The sequence below is a fragment of the Lepisosteus platostomus genome, chromosome 3 (genome assembly GCF_059453375.1).
Source record: "Lepisosteus platostomus isolate fLepPlt1 chromosome 3, fLepPlt1.hap1, whole genome shotgun sequence".
Classification (NCBI taxonomy): Eukaryota; Metazoa; Chordata; class Actinopteri; order Semionotiformes; family Lepisosteidae; genus Lepisosteus; species Lepisosteus platostomus.
Window position 1 is genome coordinate 13354572 of NC_142613.1, and position 18514 is coordinate 13373085.

The following is an 18514-nucleotide window of genomic DNA, read 5'->3' on the forward strand; positions in this document are numbered from 1 at the left end:
TGGGCTCAGGTAGTTGAGGCTCGGCCTGATCCCTTCCACCTTATTCTCTGGTGCTCACGAAAGCCGTTGTCTGCAGGCTGCTCACACCTGGCTACTGCTCAAGACTGCAAGAGCGTACTTAGACATCCCTCGGTCCTATTGTCCTGGACCTCTGTCCAGGGCTCAGGACAGCTCTGGGCCTTCATGGGGCATTCCCTGAGTCTGAGCCTCTCTCCTCTGCGGGCCAGTTTTGAAAGAAGACCGCAGTGATCCAGAACAGAGGCCGTCCGTGGTTCTGCAGAGTCCCTTGGTACACACGTGAGGGCTCATCAATGTAGTCAGTTCATTGGCTTAATCAAGCCCTGAGAGTGTGTGAACAATGATCCTTGACAGCTACATGCTAATAATAATAATCCTTACACTTCTATAGCGCTTGTCTGGACACTCCACTCAAAGCGCTTTACAGGTAATAGGGACTCCCCTCCACCACCACCACCACCAGTGTGCAGCCCTCACCTGGATGATGCTCCAGTCTGCTCACCACACACCAGCTCTCAGTGGGGAGGAGAACAGAGTGATGAAACCAGTTCAGAGATGGGGATTGTTAGGAGGCCGTGATTGGTAAAGGCCAGGGGGAAATTTGGCCTGGATACCAGGGTTACACCCCTACTCTTTTCAAGAGACACCCTGGGATTTTTAATCAATAAAGAGTCAGGACCTTGGTTTTACATCTCATCTGAAGGACAGAGCCTTTTTCCAGTATAGTGTATAGAGTGACCCCCCTGCTGGCCCCACTAACACCTCTTCCAGCAGCAACCTTAGCTTTTCCCAGGAGGTCTCCCATCCAGGTACTGACCAGGCTCACACCTGCTGAGCTCCAGTGGGCTGCCAGCTGGGAGCTGCAGGGTGAGATGGCTGCTGGCTTAAAAGAGCAACTCCCCGTCGGGGAATCGAACCCTGGTCTGCGACAGGCAGGGATACTCACCACTACACTAACGGGGAAACGTGGTGCAGGAGCGGATCAAACCCTCCTGAAATCAGAGTGGCTCTTGCAGTCTCTTACAGGGATAGCCGCCAGAGCCATCCTTCTTTTGAAATAGGCGCTATGAAAGATTCATCGTGGCTAGCCCTTCCACGACACTGACACCCCAGCTCCGGCCTGGAAGTGTCTGTCAAGGGAGGGGAGCTCAGCCTGGTCACCTTGCGCTGGCCGGGCTCACATCACCTCAGCCTCGCCGCACACGAGGCACGCCATCAATAATTGACGTGTCCCGGGCACATGTCTTTAAAACTGGGGGAGGGAAGGAGGCCAGGCGGCAGTAAATCAGACGTTCCGGCTGAGGTGGCAAAGAAGGGTTAATTATAAACTGGTGCCCTCCCCTCACTCACACACGCGAGTCAATCTGCTGCGCTTCATCGGGCTCCTTTCACTGTTTGTCTGAGACTCGTTTTCTGCTTGTTGTGCACATCTGACTGGAGCTCAACACTGAGAACACTGAGACACAGAGCCGCACAGCCTCTGTACCCCGACTACAGGCCCACAGCCGCACACAGCCTCTACACTGACTACAGGCCCACAGCTGCACACAGCCTCTACACTGACTACAGGCCCACAGCTGCACACAGCCTCTGTACACTGACTACAGGCCCACAGCTGCACAGCCTCTGTACACTGACTACAGGCCCACAGCTGCACAGCCTCTGTACACTGACTACAGGCCCACAGCTGCACAGTCTCTGTACACTGACTACAGGCCCACAGCCGCACACAGTCTCTCTACACTGACTACAGGCCCACAGCCGCACACAGCCTCTGTACACTGACTACAGGCCCACAGCCGCACACAGCCTCTACACTGACTACAGGCCCACAGCTGCACACAGTCTCTACACTGACTACAGGCCCACAGCCGCACACAGCCTCTGTACACTGACTACAGGCCCACAGCTGCACACAGTCTCTACACTGACTACAAGCCCACAGCCGCACACAGTCTCTACACTGACTACAGGCCCACAGCCGCACACAGCCTCTGTACACTGACTACAGGCCCACAGCCGCACACAGCCTCTGTACACTGACTACAGGCCCACAGCCGCACACAGCCTCTGTACACTGACTACAGGCCCACAGCCGCACACAGCATCTGTACACTGACTAGAGGCCCACAGCTGCACACAGTCTCTGTACACTGACTACAGGCCCACAGCCGCACACAGCCTCTACACTGACTACAAGCCCACAGCCGCACACAGTCTCTACACTGACTACAGGCCCACAGCCGCACACAGCCTCTGTACACTGACTACAGGCCCACAGCCGCACACAGTCTCTGTACACTGACTACAGGCCCACAGCTGCACACAGCCTCTGTACACTGACTACAGGCCCACAGCTGCACACAGTCTCTACACTGACTACAGGCCCACAGCTGCACACAGTCTCTACACTGACTACAGGCCCACAGCTGCACACAGTCTCTACACTGACTACAGGCCCACAGCCGCACACAGTCTCTACACTGACTACAGGCCCACAGCCGCACACAGTCTCTACACTGACTACAGGCCCACAGCCGCACACAGTCTCTGTACACTGACTACAGGCCCACAGCTGCACACAGTCTCTGTACACTGACTACAGGCCCACAGCTGCACACAGTCTCTACACTGACTACAGGCCCACAGCCGCACACAGTCTCTGTACACTGACTACAGGCCCACAGCCGCACACAGTCTCTGTACACTGACTACAGGCCCACAGCCGCACACAGTCTCTGTACACTGACTACAGGCCCACAGCCGCACACAGCCTCTGTACACTGACTACAGGCCCACAGCCGCACACAGCCTCTACACTGACTACAGGCCCACAGCTGCACACAGTCTCTACACTGACTACAGGCCCACAGCCGCACACAGCCTCTGTACACTGACTACAGGCCCACAGCTGCACACAGTCTCTACACTGACTACAGGCCCACAGCCGCACACAGTCTCTGTACACTGACTACAGGCCCACAGCCGCACACAGTCTCTACACTGACTACAGGCCCACAGCCGCACACAGTCTCTACACTGACTACAGGCCCACAGCCGCACACAGTCTCTGTACACTGACTACAGGCCCACAGCTGCACACAGTCTCTCTACACTGACTACAGGCCCACAGCCGCACACAGTCTCTACACTGACTACAGGCCCACAGCCGCACACAGTCTCTGTACACTGACTACAGGCCCACAGCCGCACACAGTCTCTGTACACTGACTACAGGCCCACAGCCGCACACAGTCTCTGTACACTGACTACAGGCCCACAGCCGCACACAGTCTCTGTACACTGACTACAGGCCCACAGCTGCACAGTCTCTGTACACTGACTACAGGCCCACAGCCGCACACAGTCTCTGTACACTGACTACAGGCCCACAGCTGCACAGTCTCTGTACACTGACTACAGGCCCACAGCCGCACAACTAGAATCTGGTTTTCCAAAACCAGGATACCGGGGGGGGGCCGGACTAGCTCCTACCACCTCAATGAGGAACCGTTGGATTGAAAACTCACTGTCCCGGCAGACAGCGCCACCCACCTGGCCCCTCTGGGGCGGTGCTGGCGATGATCCACTTGACCAGGCAGCACTTCATCAGGGTCTTCCGGGAGAGGCGGGGCTTCTGCCACTTCCCGCTGTCCTTCTTCCCGCCCGGGCTGGGCTCCACCCCGTTGGCATCGCCCAGCAGGCTCCCGTCCACAGCCTTCCGCTGCTCCTGGCCCACAGCAGGGCAGAGCCGGGGAGAAACAAGGGGGGAGGAGAGGAGGGAACGGGAGAGAGAGGGGTGACGAAGACAGGGAGAGAGGGAGGGAAGAGAGAGAGGTCTCCACAGTGAGTGATAGAGACAGGAGAGGGAAAGAGAGAGAGAGAGGGGTGATAAAGAGAGGAGAGGGAAAGAGAGAAAGAGAGGGGTGATAGAGACAGGACAGACAAAGAGAGAGAGGGGTGATAGAGACAGGAGAGACAAAGAGAGAGAGGGGTGATAGAGACAGGAGAGGGAAAGAGAGAGAGAGGGGTGATAAAGAGGAGAGGGAAAGAGAGAAAGAGAGGGGTGATAGAGACAGGAAAGGGAAAGAGAGAGGGGTGATAGAGACAGGAGAGGGAAAGAGAGAGGGGTGATAGAGACAGGAGAGGGAAAGAGAGAGGGGTGATAGAGGAGAGGGAAAGAGAGAGAGAGGGGTGATAGAGACAGGACAGACAAAGAGAGAGAGGGGTGATAGAGACAGGAGAGGGAAAGAGAGAGAGGGGTGATAAAGAGGAGAGGGAAAGAGAGAAAGAGAGGGGTGATAGAGACAGGAAAGGGAAAGAGAGAGGGGTGATAGAGACAGGAAAGAGAAAGAGAGAGGGGTGATAGAGACAGGAGAGGGAAAGAGAGAGGGGTGATAGAGACAGGAGAGGGAAAGAGAGAGGGGTGATAGAGGAGAGGGAAAGAGAGAGAGAGGGGTGATAGAGACAGGACAGACAAAGAGAGAGAGGGGTGATAGAGACAGGAGAGGGGGGAGAGAGGGGTGATAGAGACAGGAGAGAGGGGGGAGAGAGAGAGGGGTGATAGAGACAGGAGAGAGGGGGAAGAGAGAGGTGATAGAGACAGGAGAGAGGGGGGAGAGAGGGGGAAAAGGGAAAAAGAGTCACTTCCTTCCCACAAGACTCCCTCTCCTCAAATATGTGATGCTATAATTCAGCATTAGAAAAGAAATAGGACAGATATTGATTTTTCGATCAATTATTAAGTAACTTTATTTCTGCATCAGCAGGGAAGGGAATGCATTTCTTATTTTTAATTTTCCAGGGCAAAGATCAGCTTTTTGCAAGTTCTTCACTGCTCGCAGCGACAAGAGAATCAGAGGGGCTAACAGGGGGCTTCAGTGGCAACAGAAGGCACCTCTTCAATAGAGGTGTGAGTTTGTTTGTTCCGGTCCTGGAAGGACAGCTGTGCATGCATATTCTTCACACATGCAGTCAGTCCCTGAATCCAGATCCCCACTGTGGGCCCTTGCTAAGCCCAGGAGAGTATCAGGACTGTATCAGGCTCATTCTAAAACACGAGACCTCTCACACAGAGTGACGAGTGAGTCTCCACACGCTTCTCTGTGCGAGTGGGTGCGTGTACACGTTTGTGCATTTGCAAGCATGTGTGTGTCTAACGGGGAGAATTGAGGAGGGGGCTGGAATGAACCTCTCAGATCTCATCAGTATACACAAGTGCCTGGCTGCCATGGCAACGTGCCAGAATTCTCCAGCAGACAAATTCTACACAGGTGACAAACACACTGTCCTGTACAGTGTGGCCTTATCACCTCCAGATATACAGTGAGCACTGCCAGAATGACACCGTCCACACTGTACACAGACACACACACACCACCCAAACTGTACACAGACACTGTTCACACTGCGCACAGACGCTGTCCACACAGTCACACTGACACTGTCCACACTGTACACAGACACACACACACCACCCAAACTTCACACAGACACTGTTCACACTGCGCACAGACATACAGACACTGTCCACACTACACACAGACTGCACACACACACTACCCAAACTGCACAGACACTGTCCACACTGCACACAGACATACACACCCCACCCAAACTGCACAAAGACACACACCCCACCCAAACGGCACACAGACACTGTCCACACTGCACACAGACATACACACCCCACCCAAACTGCACAAAGACACACACCCCACCCAAACGGCACACAGACACTGTCCACACTGCACACAGACATACACACCCCACCCAAACTGCACAAAGACACACACCCCACCCAAACTGCACACAGACACTGTCCACACTGCGCACAGACACACACACACCACCCAAACTGCACACAGACACTGTCCACACTGCGCACAGACACACATGCACCACCCAAACTGCACACAGACACTGTCCACACTACACACAGACACACACACACCACCCAAACTGCACACAGACACTGTCCACACTACACACAGACACACACACACCACCTAAACTGCACACAGACACTGTCCACACTACACACAGACACACACATACCACCCAAACTGCACACAGACACTGTCCACACAGACATCCAGACACTGAGTGGAAAAAGAACATGTGAGTCCTTGCTGGTCTGCAGTAATGTGTGTAGCCATGCATGCACACGCATCTGAGCGTGTGTCAATGTGCGTGTGTCAGGGACAGGGGGGCAAGGAAGTGTCCAGGGATCCCCCCCCCCACACACGCACACCTGCACTACAAAGCCCAGCCACAGTTCACTGGGAAAGGGCGCTGAATAATTAAAACGACGTAAAAACATCATTAATAAAAGATCAGTTAAAGATGACTAATCGCTCGGTGCAGGAACAGCCCAGCGGACACAAGGGGAAACTCGCACAAATGAACCAGGAACCAGGAAGAGCGCAGTACCCACTCCTCATGTCTCCGGGAACAGGGCCGCCCTCATCATTCTACCGGGAGAGGTCAAAGGTCACAGCGGAGGGACACACTGACTAACACCATCCCTCACCCCCCCACAAAAACACCCTGACCAAAAGCCCTAGAGGATATATTGTCAAAGCAAAGCCAGCAGGACTGATGGTTGAAAAAAAGAAAGTGGCCAGGTCCTGAATTCTGGGCAGGGATCACAGCAGACAGTGAAGCATGTTCTCACATGGGCATGACCCCTGGAACAACAGCAGGCGGGGCATCAGCCAGAGCTGGCACTGCCCTCCCTGAGCACGGGGGGACACCAGTGATGTTGGTGTCTTTCCCATGGGCACGTGATCTCTGCGGTTCAGTGTGCACGTGCAGCATGTGTGCCCCACAGTGCTGCACGAGACGCCCACGGCACGGACCGACTGTGTCGAGGGGGACACAAGCGCACGGATTCAGGTCACGCACAACCAGCCCGCTGGTAATGAAAAGCGATTCTGTCTCCGTCAGCTCTGGGGCCCGAGCAGAGCGTGCGTCGTGTGCCGGTCTTGTGCTGGCCCCGCTGTTGCCACGCCCTCTCACTCAACACAGCGTGCACAGTTCCCACCAGTCCACGAAGACTAACAGGATGATCTCACACGCTCCTCGTGGCCATCGAGGCCGGAGGACCTGAATCTCCACAGTCCTACACAAGTGGGATCTGACCAAAGCGTTCCTCAAAGGTACCAGCAAGGTCAGACTCCCGCCTGCACAGTGAAACACAGACCCCTGGTCACAAGCAGAGGTAAGAAAGCAGGTAACACTTTACGTAGAGACACAAAGTTTATCTGGACCAAACCACTCATCCAACGCTGCCTGAAGCTGGATCTCCAAGATCTTTTAAGAAACAACTGGATTGATTGGCTGCAGTGAATCCAAATGAGTAGGATGGACCAAGGGTTTAAATGTTGGATCTGAATCATAACCAATGGGTTATTTTTTAGTACTGAAATCAATTGTTTCATGCTTGACTGTTTCATGCAGTCAAGCATTTGTTCCTTCAGCATAGTCATTTAGTAATTTGTCACCTCTTTTTCAGAATCAACAACTGCTTTTTCATTCTAGTCAGTGGCAACAAGTCCTGCAGGCACTGGGGAAGTAGCGCCGTATAGACACACCCCTTTGACACGCCCACCTGCTCATCATTGGCCATCATTGCTCATCATTGGCCAGGCTACCAGCTCCACTGCGACTGACAGGAGAGCCAATTCTGACTGGAGGGGCAGGCAGTCCCCCGCTGACATCACTGCAAGCCTGCAGGCAGGGGTCGCTGACTGCAGGAGAGCTGGGAGTGCCCAGACAGACTAATCCCAACGCCCAGCGCCAAGGAGCCACTGCTGATTAGGGTCTCCCAGCCCCACGTCTAGGCTGCCGAGCTCTGCTGCTGACATCGTTCAGGTGCCAAAAATCATTTTTCACAAACACAATAACTTCCTCAGACACAAGAAAGAATGAAGACTGCCCAGGACCTTTCCTAAACGGCCACAGCCAGGCCGCAGAAACACTCAGCAGGAGCTGTGGGCGCCCATGGTGCAGGAGTTATTGTTCAACCGCCGAGCACAAAACACCTCTATTTCTTCTGGTGTCGCAGTGCCTGCCTGAAAGGCTGCAGAAATACAAAGAGGGGGACCCCCTCCCCAGCCCCCAGGAGGATACGAATGCAAGGGGAACTTCCGCAGCAGAACTGTTGACATTTCTCTCCCCATTTACAAAACGCCTATCTGGAGACTGCGCCAACCCCTGCCGCTGGCTGCCGGCTCCCGGCGGCGAAGGAGAAATTAGGAAAAAGAAGAAGCGCATTACGGCAATAATCACCCCCGGGCTCGATTTCTGTCAGATATAACAACAGCTGAAAACGAAGCGTCTCCACTGCACCCGGGGGGAGGTAATGCGCGCCCGCAGCGGGGGGCGTCTGGCTGCTGCCGCACCCCCCGCGGGGAGAGGGGCTCGTCTCGCCGGGACGAGCACCAGCCGCGCCGCTCTGGAGGAACGGCAGATGAGCTGCTGCCACCCCCACGGCACTGGGAAGTCTCCCGAGCGCGCAGAGCCAGATGACAGACCTCTTTTACAGATCAGTAGAGACATGGAGATAGGGGAGCTCATCGGCCACGTGTACACAAACAGGTACACTGGGATTCTCATCCGCGACGTGCACAGGCCGACAGACAACCCCACACATAGGAAACCAGAAGTAATAGATAGTGACAGCATGGACAGACTAGAAACACACAGAACAAGGAAGAGAGATAAGCGTGAGTGTTGTTTCTTATTAGCAGTGTCCGGAAATGCTGTTGCCGACTCGGAACACTGGGTGTTAGAGAGTGGAAAGGGAGAGGGAGGAGAAAAGGGGAGAGCAGTGAGCGGGAGAGGAACCAGAAGGCTACGGGGCCCGAAACAGACCGCACACGCTGGCCGAGTGACCAGGGCGAGAGAGAACAAGAAGAATCAGACCCTGACAAAGGACAGGCTCAGGGACCACAGCCTGGCCACACAAACTGGGGTGCTTTCTGTTCGTGTTCCCTCCAGGAGTTCTGGTTTCCTCCCACAGTCCAAAGACATGCTGCTGGGTTTACTGTCTTCAACAGCATGGCCGGGTGGTTTGTTCCACACGCCCACTACACTTTGTGTAAAAAAAAAGTGCCTCCTTTTTCCAGTTTTAAATGCACTTCCATATACTGCATACTTGTGTCCTCTGCTTCATCTTTTACTGTTCATCTCGAAGACGTCCTCTGGGTTGGCTTTGTCTATGCCTATAGTTATGATTACAGTATCCTTGTAGTCTTTTCCAGTCAACACTAAAAGAGTTCAGTTCCTTCAGCCAGTCAGGGGAGGAGATTCCTTTTAATCAGTGGTTCCCAGTCTTGGTCCTGCTGACACACAACTGCTGGTTTTCACTCTGTCCTATCTTGATTAGATAATCGAAGACTTAATTAATCTAAGAAGTTGCTTCAATTTAATATTTGTTTCTATTCACAAATTGGGGATTTTATTTCACTCAAAAAATACAGGAATTAAAGCTCCAACATGTTAACGACCTGGGGACAAACAGCACAGATTAATCTTAATGAAGGGTTTGATTGTGTAGCTCAGGGCTTGGCTGGAACAGAAACCAGCAGGTGTGTGGCTCACCCAGGACCAGGACTGGCCACCACTGGTATAAATCCCGGACTGTGTCTGACTGCTCTTCTCCGGACCGATTCTACAACAGCTCTATCTTCTCTATGACGTGCTGACCAAAACTGAACACAGTATTCTAAATGTACTATTGCAATGTGCTGTACAATTTTAACAGTGTTCCTTGATTTGAAAACTACACTTTTGACTATACAGTCTAACATTTTCTTTTTTACTGCTTCCCCACATAATCTGGAAGATGTAACCAATGTATTAACATAAACACCTAAATACTTTAAGAACGTAGCCTCTTCTAGCTCAGCGTTTTCTATTGTGTATTTGTAGTTTCTATGTTTCCTACCTGCATGCAAAACCATGCACCTTTCTCCATTAGAAGCCATCTGGCAGGTGTTCACCCAGTCTTGTATTTTACCTTAATCTTTTTGAATTTCATGTAATACTTCTACAGTGGCTGCTAAGCCTCTTGATTTATTATCATGACTAGTTGACTCACTATACCAGATCATGAATATGAGAAAGAGAAGTGGTCCTAGTACAGATCCCTGTGGTACCCCACCAATTTAATAATCCCAATCTGGACCTTTACCACTGATCTGTACTCACCGTACCCCATTAGCCAGTTCTCATTCATTGCAATTGCACACATTTCCCTAAATGCCATGTAATTCGAAAATTAATCTTTTATGCAGAACTTCATCAAAAGCCTTCTTTTATACAAAGCGAAAGGGAGAAACGACTACACAGCTGCAAACTCAAAATCTGCATTAATGTTTGTTCAGCCTGTTCGTTCAGAATGGGGGAGGTGTATGAAGAGAGATCTGAATTACATAAAGCCACTTTTTAAAGAATAAATCTACATAACACATGTTTATACAGGACGAGTCTGAGCAACGGAGACAGAAAAACAAAGACACTTCACCAAGTAGAAATCTGCATATCTTTTATACTTATTTATTCAGCTAAAAGAGACTGAGACTGGTGGAGGCGGGAATGATCAAGTGCAAGTACAGGGCTCCAGACGGCTGCAGCTCTTTTTCATTTCACTGCTGCGGTTCGATTTGGACCTGTGACACAGATCTGCTCTCTGCTACTTCATTTATTACAAACAGAGCAACCAGTGCACCTGTACTGCACCCTTCCTACACACACTCCACAGGAACACTGGGCTTGTCTCCACAGTCAAGGACTGTACTGTACTTTTACTACAGTCCCCACTGTAACAGCACTGTCCTACTGCACTTTTACTACAGTCCCCACTGTAACAGCACTGTCCTACTGTACTTTTACTACAGTCCCCACTGTAACAGCACTGTCCTACTGTACTTTTACTACAGTCCCCTACTGTAACAACACTGTCCTACTGTACTTTTACTACAGTCCCCACTGTAACAGCACTGTCCTACTGTACTTTTACTACAGTCTCCTACTGTAACAGCACTGTCCTACTGCACTTTTACTACAGTCCCCACTGTAACAGCACTGTCCTACTGCACTTTTACTACAGTCCCCTACTATAACAGCACTGTCCTACTGCACTTTTACTACAGTCCCTACTGTAACAGCACTGTCCTACTGCACTTTTACTACAGTCCCCTACTATAACAGCACTGTCCTACTGCACTTTTACTACAGTCCCTACTGTAACAGCACTGTCCTACTGCACTTTTACTACAGTCCCCACTGTAACAGGACTGTCCTACTGTACTTTTACTACAGTCCCCACTGTAACAGCACTGTCCTACTGCACTTTTACTACAGTCCCCACTGTAACAGGACTGTCCTACTGTACTTTTACTACAGTCCCTACTGTAACAGGACTGATCTACTGTAGTTTTTTGGCAGATCTGTAATGGGAGTATTCTGCTGTACTGAAGTATTGAATATGAAGGGTATCGTAGGGTTATATGCTTGCTGGTAGGTTTTGATGGATTTGTCCTTGCCATAACAAGGTAACAAGACACCGAGCACAAAAGAGAGCCGACAAACACCTCAGTATCCGCAGGGCCTGATGCAGACAGTCGTTCAGATTGTGGATGTTGAGAACAGGGGGGTGTGGAGGCCGCGGGGGAAAAGCTAACACTTCCACTGTGTTTGCTGAGGGGGGAGGCAGGCTGATGCCAATACCAGCTCCGCTACAGAGAGAAGGAACTTCGCCAGGGCTGCGGTCTGAGAGACGAGCAAACTGAGACTTGCGGCCCCTGCATTATTCACGCGCTGCCACTGAGGGTGGCACAGCTCCCGCCCCGGACAGGAAGATCGGGGGTGTCAGGTGAAACGAGTCCCCGTCTCTTCATCAATTAGACACCTTTCCTGGCACACACGCAGAAACACAAACACGCCGCTGGCGCGCCTGCCATTCGGAACAGTCCCGGGCTCAGTCATCTGCGACCGGCCTCCGGGCCCAGGCCTGTCACCGGAGAACGGCAGGGCTCTACATATACGAGCGCGAGTACTCTACATACACAGCACTGCCGCAACAGAAGAGCTGGAACTGACGGCACCTGGCTCAAGGGTTTCAATTTTCAGACAGACTAAGTACCACAGGAGAGGGCTCTTGGGGAACAAGCTCCCCTGCGGAGCCAACAGATCTTTCAGGGGCGAGCGGTCACCCTCACGTCTCCTCTTCTGGGGGCCCCTCAGCGGTTGCTGGACAGGACAGAGCGAGAGAGAGACCTCAGTCTACACACGCACATGAGCCACATTATACAGACTCTCCATCTCAGCAGTTCGGAGGAGCACACTCCAGCTGGAGCACTCTGCAGGCTGCACACCCGAGGAGCACACTGCCTGCGCTCCAGTGAACCCTGAACACCACCGTCGTGCACCCCGTCACCCTGTTCCCACAGCTATCACACCACTTTCCTTACACACCCTGAATTTATGATTAAAACACGTACTCCATTCAGTTCCATTCTGAATCAGCACTCCTCCTCTGTTTTTGACAAAATACAACAACAACTTGAATTCGCTCGACTCTACTTGAGTGGCACGGTACTGTCCTTCCAGTGTCCGAGAGACACTTACTGCATTCCCAGGAGGAATTCCCAGCAGCCTGGAGTCTATCCTGGAAGCACAAGGCACACGGTGGGGAGGCCAATCCATCACAGGGCACACGCGCATGAATACACACACACACAAACACACACGAATGAACACACGTGCACACAAAGGAGCTATTTAGAGACACTAATTACTCCAAATCATAAAAGCACAAGGTAAGGAAGCCATCCACTGCGGGGCACACATGCGTGAACACACGTGTGCACACGGGAACTACTGAGCCACACTGTACCAGGCAGCCCAGGGACCGCTATGAAAGCACGAGGCAGGGATGCCAGTCCATAGCAATCACACACACACAGGCACAAACACACAGAGACAATTAACCCTGCCATCATGTTTCTGGGAGCTGGGAGGCTCCAGGGTATTTCAAGTAGTCTTTTCTATAAAACACTCTTTTCCTTCCACAAGGAAGCAGGAGACGTGACCCTTTAACTGTGCTTTTTTCACCGCCAGGAGGACAGTTCAATTAATAAATCACGACTGATTAAGACCTCCAGTTCTACCGCAGGTAAGTCCGCCAGTGTCTGAAGGTACTGTACATCTCAGCTCTGGCTCAAAAAAAATCTCATTTGTTGAGATGATTGCTTTCCGTTCCGGGAGAAGTGCCTCAGTGCAAGTCTGAAACGCGGACGTCGTCAGCGCGAGAGAAAAGTTTGCTCGATGACGTCAGCGTCGAGGGAGCTGATCTGCTTCTCTTTCACTGCTTTTTCTCCAGCAACATGCGAAGCTGACGCCTTAAGCAGGGAGGAGGGGTAGTGCTTCTTACCAGGGGTGTGCTTGTCGCTGTGGACAAACACCAGGAACCTATTAACTGGTTTCTGGTGCTCTCTCACTCTCCAGCCTCCCCCCTGCTCCTGTCCCCCTCTCCTCCTGCTCCTGTCTCTCTCTCCCCCTGCTCCTGTCTCTCTCTCCCCCTGCTCCCGTCCCTCTCTCCTTTTGATCCTGCCCCCCCTGCTCCTGTCCCTCTCTCCCCCCTGCTCCCGTCCCCCTCTCTCCCTCTGCTCCCGTCCCCCTCTCTTCCTGCTCCCGTCCCCCTCCGCTCCCGCCCCCCTCTCCTCCTGCTCCAGTCCCTCTCTTCCCTTGCTCTCGTCCCTCTCTCCCCCTGCTCCCATCCCTCTCTCCTCCCACTCCTGTCTCTCTCTCCCCCTGCTCCCGTCCCCCTCTCCCTCTGCTCCTGTCCCTCTCTCCCCCTGCTCCTGTCCCTCTCTCCTTCTGATCCTGCCCCCCCTGCTCCTGTCCCCCTCTCCTCCTGCTCCCGTCCCCCTCTCCCCCCTGCTCCCATCCCCCTCTCCTTCTGATCCTGCCCCCCCTGCTCCTGTCCCTCTCTCCCCCCTGCTCCCATCCCCCTCTCCCCCTCTGCTCCCGTCCCCCTCTCCCCCTCTGCTCCTGTCCCTCTCTCCTCCTGCTCCCGTCCCCCTCCGCTCCTGCCCCCCTCTCCTCCTGCTCCAGTCCCTCTCTCCCCTTGCTCCCGTCCCTCTCTCCTCCTGCTCCCGTCCCTCTCTCCTCCTGCTCCCGTCCCTCTCTCCTCCCGCTCCTGTCCCTCTCTCCTCCCGCTCCTGTCTCTCTCTCCCTCTGCTCCTGTCCCTCTCTCCCCCTGCTCCTCTCTCTCCTTCTGATCCTGCCCTCCCTGCTCCTGTCCCCCTCTCCTCCTGCTCCCTTTCCCCTCTCCCCCTCTCCTCCTGCTCCCGTCCCTCTCTCCTTCTGATCCTGCCCCTCCTGGTCCTGTCCCCCTCTCCTCCTGCTCCCATCCCTCTCTCCCTCTGCTCCTGTCCCACTCTCCTCCTGCTCCCATCCCTCTCTCTCCCCCCGCTCCTGTCCCCCTCTCCTCCTGCTCCCATCCCTCTCTCCCCCCGCTCCCGTCCCCCTCTCCCCCTGCTCCTGTGCCTCTCTCCCCCTGCTCCCGTCCCCCTCTCCTTCTGATACTGCCCCCCCTACTCCTGTCCCCCTCTCCCCCTGCTCCCGTCCTTCTCTCCTTCTGATCCTGTCCCCCCTGCTCCCATCCCCCTCTCCCCCTGCTCCCGTCCCTCTCTCCTTCTGATCCTGCCCTCCCTGCTCCTGTCCCCCTCCCCCCCTGCTCCCGTCCCTCTCTCTCCTTCCCTCCATGCAGGATTGGACTAATACGAACCAGATCAAGGCAGATAAACAAACAGGAGCCGGGGTCTCCTGGCCATTACACAACAGGATGACGAGCCTGCTCTTCCTGCCGGGCAGCCGTCTGGTGGACTGGCAGAACAACTGCTCATCTAGACAGAGTCAACAAAGCAAAACTGGGATGAGCCGCGCAGCCTGTCGGGCACGTCTGCTCTTACCACCTGAGCGCCACAGGCCAGCACCTGCTGCTGCGCTGCTACTGGGAAGGAGAGATACCAGTTCATGGCAGTGTTGCATAACCACGTCATCCATGAACTAAGCTATAGTTGGAAGCAGGAGTCTCCAGCTGGGGTCCTACTGGGAAGCTACCGATCAGGGGGTCTCCATCCCCGGCCCCGGAGAGACCCAGGGCAGTAGGTTTTGCAGGTCACCACTAAACCAGTTCCTAAAGACTGGTGGACTAACCAGGACCAGGGGTGGAGACACTGGATATAGACAAGGAGGAGCTGCGACGAGCTCGTGAGCCCCCCACAGCCCCCCAGCGGCCCCGCCCCGCCCCTCTCCCGGAGCGACAGACACAGGGGGAGACGCGACGAGCTCGTGAGCCCCCCACAGCCCCCCGGCCCAGGAGCACGAACCCCGTCCTCCTCCTGCACTCTAAAAAATCGCCCGCTCCCCAGACAGCCCCCCCCAGGCATGGCGCCTCTGGGGGGGCTGTTCCGCCCCGCGTGCTGAAAAATTCATGGGAGGGATTGTTTCATTTCTGCCTGGGTATTGTGCTCTAAGCACGCTGGTGAAAGCTGAATGAATACGGAGGTGTCCCGCTGCCCTGGAGGAGTCCTGGGACCAGGGGCTGGGGCGGTGGCGTGCGCCCACCTGCCCACCAGCAGCTCTGAACGGGCCCGAGTGACAGGCTGGGAGAGCTGGAGAGCTTCGAAGTGCGAAGAGCATGTTGTTTTCTGGGAGGACCCCGCTAACGCTACAGTACACCTGCCCATCCAGCAGGCTGGAGCCTGGGTAGAAGCATTAGTTATGCAGCTAAACAATTAGACCAGCTGTGTCACCCAGAGCTCACGCAAAACAAAAAACAGACACTGAGCCCTGCAGGAGCCCAGTCTGAATCTGCAGAAAGTTCTTATGCATTTTTAAAAATGACCTACCCTCTACACAGGCATAGTATTGTGATACCGAAACTCTCTAAAGAGAGCTTCATATAAAATTCAGTAAATTCAGGAAAGCCATTTTGTACTCAGTGCTGTTACAGTAGGGACTGTAGTAAAATTGCAGTAGGACAGTCCTGTTACAGTGGGGACTGTAGTAAAAGTACAGTAGGACAGTGCTGTTACAGTGGGGACTGTAGTAAAAGTGCAGTAGGACAGTCCTGTTACAGTAGGGTCTGTAGTAAAAGTGCAGTAGGACAGTGCTGTTACAGTAGGGACTGTAGTAAAAGTGCAGTAGGACAGTGCTGTTACAGTGGGGACTGTAGTAAAAGTGCAGTAGGACAGTGCTGTTACAGTGGGGACTGTAGTAAAAGTGCAGTAGAACAGTGCTGTTACAGTAGGGGACTGTAGTAAAAGTACAGTAGGACAGTGCTGTTACAGTGGGGGACTGTAGTAAAAGTGCAGTAGGACAGTGCTGTTACAGTGGAGACTGTAGTAAAAGTGCAGTAGGACAGTGCTGTTACAGTAGGAGACTGTAGTAAAAGTGCAGTAGGACAGTGCTGTTACAGTGGGGACTGTAGTAAAAGTGCAGTAGGACAGTGCTGTTACAGTAGGAGACTGTAGTAAAAGTGCAGTAGGACAGTGCTGTTACAGTGGGGACTGTAGTAAAAGTACAGTAGGACAGTGCTGTTACAGTAGGGACTGTAGTAAAAGTGCAGTAGGACAGTGCTGTTACAGTAGGGACTGTAGTAAAAGTGCAGTAGGACAGTGCTGTTACAGTAGGAGACTGTAGTAAAAGTGCAGTAGGACAGTGCTGTTACAGTGGGGACTGTAGTAAAAGTGCAGTAGGACAGTGCTGTTACAGTAGGGACTGTAGTAAAAGTGCAGTAGGACAGTGCTGTTACAGTGGGGACTGTAGTAAAAGTGCAGTAGGACAGTGCTGTTACAGTAGGAGACTGTAGTAAAAGTGCAGTAGGACAGTGCTGTTACAGTGGGGACTGTAGTAAAAGTGCAGTAGGACAGTGCTGTTACAGTGGGGACTGTAGTAAAAGTGCAGTAGGACAGTGCTGTTACAGTAGGGACTGTAGTAAAAGTACAGTAGGACAGTCCTGTTACAGTAGGGACTGTAGTAAAAGTGCAGTAGGACAGTGCTGTTACAGTAGGGACTGTAGTAAAAGTACAGTAGGACAGTCCTGTTACAGTAGGGACTGTAGTAAAAGTGCAGTAGGACAGTGCTGTTACAGTAGGAGACTGTAATAAAACTAGAGTGGAAAAGTTACTAAGGAGGAACAAAAGGGATCAAATACAGTGGTCAACCTGCATTTTTTATGCGAAATTCAGAACGTATGCCCCATCAGAACAAAGAGCATAGGAAACTGCTTCAGAGAGAACTGATGGGATCCGCACACCTCAGACACACAAACCGCACAGTAATCATGACAATCGCCACTCTCCCTCAGATTCTCAACACGCAACACCCAACCACCAACACCTTGTTCACAAAGCCAGAGATTCCACTAAGTGCTCACAAGGGAGTTTCCCGGAACTCGTTGCTGACCGTGTATTGAAATCCTGCCTCGCCTGAGGAGCACGCCGTGTTGAGGAGCACGCCGTGTTGATGCACACAGTGTAGCTTCAGAGTGTGGAGATGGCCAGTGTTTATTTATCTCCTGCAGCAGGAGACCTGATGCGTGTGTGTGAGAGAGAGGGCCCGTCCTTCAGTACTGCAGCAGCTGTTCACACTAAATTAGCTGTCCTCATCGAAGGGCCACCAGAACGCAGTGAACTCTGCGGATTTCAAATCGCGGACCGCAGAGCCTTGCACAGCTACAACAGGCACAACTAAGACAATTGGGAGCCTTTTACTGTACTTTGGTCACTGTGCTACACAGAGGACAGTATCACCTTGGAAAAGCTTTATTGTACAGCAGTAAGGCTGACTGCTCTGGAACTGCAATTAAAACAGAGAAGAGGAGGCACTCATTTACACAAACAGTGGTGGGAGAATGGAACCAACTACCTAGCCAAGCTGTTGAAGCCGATACCCTGACTTCCTTCAAGCAACACGTGAGAGAGATCTTCAGATCAGTTAGCTACTAATGGCCTCTCGTTTGCGATGTTCTGATTGGGATCTCTGTCCACTCTGTATACTCTGCTTCAGACAGGTCTTGCTGTCAGTCAGAGAGAGTCAGCTCCCCTCAAGCCCTCAGGTCGCAGGCAGGGGTTAAGAGGGCTGAAAATGGGGGGATCTTTAGCCAGACGTAAAGAGTAGTTGATGTCTCTAACAAAGTACAGAGTCTGTTACCATCCTGGGGAATTTACGCTACTGGGCAGATGGACTGGAGAGCCACTGTCCTCTCTAATCCGTGCTGTGCTCACTGACTGGTAATCTCCTGGTGTGTGTGTGACAAAGAGACCTGCTCCATCAGTGTGTGTGTGTGCGACACAGAGACCTGCTCCATCAGTGTGTGTGTGTGTGTGTGTGTGTGTGTGTGTGTGTGTGTGTGTGTGTGTGTGTGTGTGTGTGTGTGTGTGTGTGTGTGTGTGTGTGTGTGTGTGTGTGTGACAGA

The 18514-nt window shown here is 53.0% G+C and overlaps 1 protein-coding gene across 3 annotated transcripts in view; it reads right to left on the bottom strand.

Annotated features, from left to right (window-relative positions):
- The window catches only part of kcnip3a (Kv channel interacting protein 3a, calsenilin), a 92376-nt gene that overhangs the window by 71207 nt on the left and 2655 nt on the right, over positions 1–18514 (bottom strand). The window contains exon 2 of one of the 3 annotated variants that reach the window (XM_088624581.1): positions 3574–3745. In XM_088624581.1, coding sequence (XP_088480707.1) covers positions 3574–3745 — 172 coding nt within the window. Of the gene's footprint in view, positions 1–3573; positions 3858–18514 lie in introns of all 3 variants that reach the window. The other 2 variants (XM_088624580.1, XM_088624584.1) reach the window with 2 other exon arrangements.